At 30.2% G+C, this 7,522-nt stretch overlaps 1 protein-coding gene across 1 annotated transcript; it reads right to left on the bottom strand.

Moving 5' to 3' along the window:
• Positions 1–5,926: 5,926 nt before the first annotated feature.
• Positions 5,927–6,676, bottom strand: LOC108747122. The gene has a single exon (XM_018484391.1). It carries the CDS (start codon positions 6,674–6,676, stop codon positions 5,927–5,929), a length of 750 nt encoding a protein of 249 aa, XP_018339893.1.
• Positions 6,677–7,522: the final 846 nt, after the last annotated feature.

Here is a 7,522-nt window from a genome sequence, read left to right as displayed (position 1 = left end):
CTCCTCCCCCTCCTCCTTCCCCCTGCTCCCCCCCCCCTCCTTCTTCTTAATAGAATAAATTTAAAGAATAAATAAAATTAAGCGAGTGAGTAGAACCGAAAAAAACCGAAAGACCGTATTTTTTCGGTTTTCTTTACTGGTAAAAACAAACCGAAACTAAAACCGGAACATTTATTTGATATTTTATTAAACCGGAACCGGAACCGAATCAAAAAAATCTTTCGATCCCTGGTATATACATACATAAACACGCATGAAATTCATAAACTTGTATAATCAGACAGTAAAAAATCTGGTTTCATACAGCAACAATATCCGCATGTTTATTAATATTTTTAGAAATGCAAAAATTGAAGAAAACTGGAAAGTTATTCTCACACATGTCGTTATGTGTTTAGAAACATTAGAAATTCAAGAGAATCTACATCAAGTAGAATCCTTGGACTTCTTATGTTTAGGTCGTTTTAGCAAAGACTATTGAAAATGAATTTTCTAATATTCACATGCAACGTCCAAAGCCCTCTGCTCTAGATTGTAAAAATCAATTTAAACAGATGGTTATATCACGTCAAGCTGTGAAAGTTACTGGTGCCAATTATAACTTTGATGGCTCTCCAACATTGTGGGTCGATCTTCAACTTAAGAAACGAAAAACCAAGTGAAATTAATATGTTATCGTCGAAATTATATTTCTTGCATGAAGCTGTAAGTAAATCTTTAACAGTTGACGAAGAAGATAATTTATTAATACCTGTCATAATACAAAGGATCTTTTAATTTTAAGATATTGTACCGCAAGTTGAGTCAAATATCTTCGAAAATAAATAGTATTGTAGCTAATAAGAATTGCTCATCTTCCTTTAATAGTAAAAATATAGAGTCTTAACTAATAATTTCAACCCACACAAAAAATCTCCCAAAAGTCAAAATCAATAATCCAAAAGAATTAAGATGCGTGCACTGAATTAGCTTTTAATGGAAATATTTTGTGATAGAAAAGTTCAAGTTTTTTTAATTCTATAAATATTGATTGGCTAGTAATAATATAATGCGTTGTTAAAAGTAGCATATTTATTGTATTAGTAGTCTGTTTAACTTGTTTTGTTTACTTGTTCTTTTGTTTTTTTTTTAGGTAGGCAATGATTTGCGAATTATTTATATTTATTTGTCATTGCTATTTCTACTTGTAAAGTTTAATACTCTTACGTTTAATAAATATTACATTGTTTCAATATATTTATATTTGACTTATTACTATACTTATTATTATACTTAATTATTATTATTAAGAGAATTTATTTTTTTTTCTTCTTTTATTTACTGTATTTACAAAAAAATTTTATTTTTTTAAATAGAAGTTATAACAAACAAAAGTTATAAAAAATAAAAAATTTTTACAAGATGTAAAAAGTGTTCTATTTATTTCAAAGATGAGAAAGATAATAACAAGAATAATTATTGCAATTATTGCAATTTACTCTTTAACATGTTTCTTAAAAATACAATTATAATTTGAGTTAAAAATAAATGTAATTTGTCTATGGCTCCTGGTTACAAATACCGGATAATTTTGATTAGATAAACTATATACATACACAACTATACATTACACAAGATAATTCTATTGAAAATACTGCATATCCTTGGTTAGTATTATGAACAATTGCTCGCTGCATAATAAGTAGGCATAATTGGAAACCTATAATATAAGAATAATAAGTTGACAAAAATATTGTAACATATATCAAAAATACAAATAAAAAAGAACATATAAATAAAGGAGGATGGGTAAAATTACAAAATTTTACCCAAACGATGGAACTTTTTTTATGTATGTTTTTTTGGTATTTTTTATTATGCTGAATATTTTGGAAACATTTATTTTAATCTGATCTGATGGAAAAATTGCATAAAAAAATAGCATAATTTTAAAATCTTTGACATCAACATTTTCCATCAGTTTAGTTTGAAATTTGCAAACGTTTGTAAATAATTCAGCACATCAAAAAATATCAAAAGACATGGCGTAGGAAAGATCATATCGGTCAAAATCCAGTAATTTTACTCCTATATTTTTTTAATTTTTATTCATAAACTCCTTATATCCTGTTTTAATTTAATTCAATTTCATATTATAATATTGCACGCCACAATCACAAAATTCTTGACGTAATCCAAAATAACATACATTGGTACGTATATATATTATAGATTATAATATATCTATATGGGATTATGTCATCGACAAAATATTATTGAAGACAACCCTGGGTAAATTTTCGGCGATATAAAAAGGACCCGGAGGGCCCAGAGATAATTGTAGAGCGTTATTATCGACTGCTTTGGCTGCTCCGAAGAAAATTTTACCTCATGCAATCTCTGTTTTATCATCAGAAATGTATTAAGTCGATAAATCTAAGAATATATAGAGAATGTGAAAGACAAGACAAGATTTAGCATCTAAGTATCATAAAAAAAAATATTTTTTTTTTTTTCAATATTTTAATCTTTTTGATTTATTTGACAATTATATACGTTAATTTCTCATTATTAAAGTTATTAAGTTTAAAATAATTTCAATTCAATTTAGAATGTAATCTTCTCTAGCGAAAAAACTTATGAAAATCTACATAGATTGAGATAAGATCTTAAAAATTATTAGTTTGTCATAGTAGATTTTCGTAGTAGAACGTAAAGCAGCGTTGTTTGTATGAAAAACCTAGAAATCTTGTTCCGTCAAATAACGTCACTCTACGTCCCACTATGAATATCTACAAAAAATTAAGAATTTTTGAAGTCTTGTCTCAATCTATGTTATTCTTTAATTTAACGTTTAATAGATTTTTTGCAACGAGTCTGCAAAGTTGGTGACTCAAATGAGACTTACAAAGGAATGACAGGAATAATATCTTATAATTGTTGAGGAGGATTCCAATGTGAGTCGAAACGTCCAATTTTTGGATTAACGAAATAAAAGAGTAATAAGAATTTATATTCTATTACTTTGCTTATTGATTACCACGTCGTACTTTCATTCGCCCTGTTGGATTCTACTATTGATTTTAATAATTTCAGTATCAAATTGCGAATGTAAGTATCTTATTATTGATAATGGTTTATTTCATGATTCATAAGCTTATAATCGCGAGTCTTTATATGTCGTTTCTCGAAGATATTCAATATTGAAAAGTTATTCAATATTGAGTAAAAGAAATCATTTTTATTTCATTGTTGAATAACTTGTTGAAAAAGATCGTACAACGCTCAACAAAAAAGCAAATTAAAAGTAAAAATTCATTCTTTCAAATATTATACGTAATCGCGTTTGTGTGCGATTTTTAATCCACGCCATGAAACTTTGTGAATTTTGTACAAAATTTTCAGATTTGACGAATATTTATTTGCATTCATAAAAAATCAATTACATCAACATATCAACTCAAAAGTAGACATTTCATGTTTTAAAATATTTTCTGAAAAATCTCATTAAAATTATTTTTGACAAAAGTTTAGAAAGTTACACTTTCTTGAACATTTACCTATTTTTGAGGAAAAAATAAGCGATTCTTTAATTTTGTTTTGTAGCATATACAATATATACATACATACATAAATTGTATATGGACACACGCACGCACGCACGCACGCAAAATACATATCACATTTTGTGCGCAATTTATATTTTTTTTTTTAAGTAAAAACATTAAAGAAATGAAATATTGCTAAAAAATATTTTTTACTAAGAAACTGAAATAGTAATATTTAGGGATTATTATTTAAACTATATACTCTGTATATATACATTTATATAAAAATCAGTTTAAAACATACACAAAAGAAACGATCCATTAAAATTAAGCATAATTTTTTAACATTTTCCAGCGATACATTTAGAGAAAAGTTTCTTCGATTAAAAAAATATTAGTTTGAACACAGACGAGGTACTATTAAAGACCGTCAATCCTGAGCAAATTTTCGACGATATAAGAAGGGAGATAATTGAAGAATGCTGACTTATCGACAATTGATATAAATTTGCTATTATTAATATATGTTAAATATATTATATTTGGCTTATACATTATTAAATTTATAATTTTTTATTACATAAATGTTCCATAAATAAATATGCATACTTGTAAAGCTATAATATATATATACATATATATATATAACAGAAAAATTACAATTTTTTCTCTGCAGTTATCATCTCTGTTAAGCTCTGATAATCATAAATAAGAACAAATGAAGGGCGAAATAAGAGTCAGCGCATTAATTAGAACACATATTAATAAAATAATATAATAAAAGACATTAATCAGAGATACAAAAAAGTGAAAAATGAAGACACGACGTATACTAATATATAACAATTAGAGAAAGAATACCATTACAAGTTTCGGCTGCTGGATTGAGCTCTCTTCAGATGTTAACAAAAATAAATAGAATTAAAAAATAAATAATTCTTGTCGCAACACATTCATAGATCGCGAAAATGCGCAGTTCAGTTGAGTCTCGACGTAGAGCGCGACATTATTCATGCGATTGAGCAGTCAAAGTGATGTCTTATAGCCAAGTTCTAGTTGATAAAAAAGGAAAAAAGGAAAAGAACTCTTATGAAAAAGTAAACTTAAAAAACTTGACAACCGCAATTGAAATAAAAAGTGAACACTCACCAACAAACATGAGTAAGCCAATAAGAACTAGTGTATCTGTATAAATATAAAAGGTATGTATGCATACCGACGAATGTACTGCAAATGCGAGAGCCGAACATCTCAGTCTCGCACACAACGTGACTGCTCGCTGAAACGGAACGCCGCGCACTGAGAGAGGAGACGGGCTGTCAGTCAAAAAGTCAAACTTTATTTACAATGGGCAAATATGCCTTGTGAAGACCTTTAGTGTCCGTTTGCAAATTGAGACTGTTTTTCTGTTTCTTTATATGAAGCATTTCTGAGATCAAACGCTTCCTATAAGAAGGCTCTTCATCTAAGATTTGGACATTGTCCCATTGGAAATCGTGATTATATAGTAGCCTATGTTCGATGATGACAGAGCGGACAGAAGTTTTATGCCTGATATGATTGCGATGTTCGGTAATTCTAGTTTTCAATTGCCTGCCCGTCTGTTCAACATAAGACGCGACACAATTGTTACGCGATATTTTGTAAACGACATTGCTTTTCAATGTATGGGGACAAATGTCCTTCTGTACTTTTATGTATTTGCCCATTTTGTTGGAGCTGTGAAAAGATACCCTGATGTCGTTTTTATTTAATCTTCTAAATTTCTCCGTGTGAAGCGGAATGTATGGAACCGTAACCCAAGAGGTAGTTTCATTCGTACAGACATTGTCAGTTAAAATATTATGTACTTTGCATCTATTTTTAATCAAATTTTTAATCCGTTGATTGATAGTGTCAAAAATGAAGTTCAGTGGATAGTCATATCTCTAGTAAAATATTAATAATAAAAGTCAAATTTTTTGTGTAAAACATACCGTCAGATAATAAAAAAGCTCTGTCAACTAACGAAAAAATGGTGCCTTTTTTCTGTGTCAATGGATGATTGGAATAAAAGTTTAGAAACCTACCTGAGAACATTGGCTTAACAGTACCAATCAAAATTAAAGCGATTATTGTTAATAGATACGGTGATGTCAAGAAAATTTATTATATCTCCCCCTCTTTCGACAGTAAACTGCAGGCGCGGATGGAAAGAATTAAATTGTTCTAATAAACCGTCGATTTATGAGGGAGACACCGCAGTACATATATCATCAACATATCTGTAATAAAACAAGATATCAAAATTCACAACGACATCAAGGACACCGTCCAATCTCCTCATCACTAAGTCTGTTATTACCAGTGATATTGGAGAGCCCATGGGGATGCCAAAGCTTTGCTTGTAAATTACATTGTCAAAGGAAAAGAAGGTTGAATCCAAGACAAACTGTATCGCTCCCAAACTCCTTCTTGGGCAGGAAGCAATTCTTGGAAACATTCCATTGCTCACTCACAAAGTCGACCGCTATATCCGTTGGAACGTTCGTAAAAAGAGAAGTCACATCTAAAGAAATTAATTCATGTGCACCTGTAAAGTGTACACTTCTCAATTTCCCGACTAATTCAAAACTGTTTTTTACGTGACTGTCCGCTTTCGGAATGGTTTTAAATAGTCTATTATGTAAAAAAGTAGCCAATGAATACAGCGGACTGCCCACCGATGATACGATAATTCTGAGAGGGCAACCAGGCTTATGAATCTTCGGCAGCCCATAGGCTCTCGGAAGTGACCCGTCACTACAGTACAACGTCCTGTACTTAGAGTCCTTGATATGACCTTTAGTTTTCCATCTGGTAAGCATAGACCTTAAAGCTGTCGTAAGTTTTTTAATCGGATCTTTCTTGATCGGAACATACGTGTCCAAGTCCCTCAATAACACAATCATTTTGTTTCTGTAAGCGTCCCTATCCATAGCGACAATGACATTGCCTTTATCAGCAAGCGTGAAAACGATGTTGGGATGCGCCGATACAAATGCACTCGTGTCGGACTCTAACTTAGACAATTGTATGTCTATGTCAGAAGTGAAGCTAGGAGAAGAGATGATGTTGTTCAGGATGGGAATAAACTGATTAGTCACATCAATTCTCCTATCCAAGGGCATTCTCGATGTGCTACTCTCAATCCCCTTAATGCAATCAAAAATGATCCTGTTTTTGTTATTATAAGGGAGCGCGAAATTATTTCCCAGTTGTAGAAAACATTGCACGTTGTCACGATAAATTTAAAAATCAACTGTCTCTGACAGTGGTTAAAGACGGAGGACTCTGTGAAGGAAAAGAGTTAGGATGTACGGAAATCACGGGACTAGGAGAACTATTATTTAGAAAGGAAGAAGGATTAACAACGTGCGATGCAGAATTCACAAGAGAGCTGCGCATCGAGAAAACAGAAGTATTACCCGATGTTGAAATAACCGGATTACGAACAGAGTCAAAATTATGATGGTGAATAATCATTTATAATATCGGATGATATGGAGCATTCCTTACTGGACATTGGCAATGGTGTAGTAACCGATAATGCTAATGGTGATTTACTAGTCGATGGAGATGCCTTTGGTAAAATGCTGCATGTTCTGAAAGAAAAAAATGACATTTTTCAACTCTTTTCAATTTATATATATATATATATATATATATATATATATATATATACTAGTAATATAATATATATTAGTAATATAAGAACTAATGCTCTAATAATGTATAAATATTATTTATTTAATAAAATATAGTAAACTATAATAAAATGTGTATTTTTATTTTAGGTTAAATGTTCTATATTACTCAGATATTTTCTATGTGAACATAAACATAATTAATTAAATAAATAAATAAATCACAACAGATACTTACTGAGACGTCTGCAAGGTCATCTAAGAATTTCATTTGCTCAAAAAAGCGAAATGTATTTTTTTTGCTCCAGAGCCGCTGGGAATGTAAGTTTA

This window comes from Trachymyrmex septentrionalis, unplaced genomic scaffold, assembly GCF_001594115.1.
Source record: "Trachymyrmex septentrionalis isolate Tsep2-gDNA-1 unplaced genomic scaffold, Tsep1.0 scaffold194, whole genome shotgun sequence".
Lineage (NCBI taxonomy): Eukaryota > Metazoa > Arthropoda > Insecta > Hymenoptera > Formicidae > Trachymyrmex > Trachymyrmex septentrionalis.
This window is presented reverse-complemented; position numbering and strand designations above follow the sequence as displayed.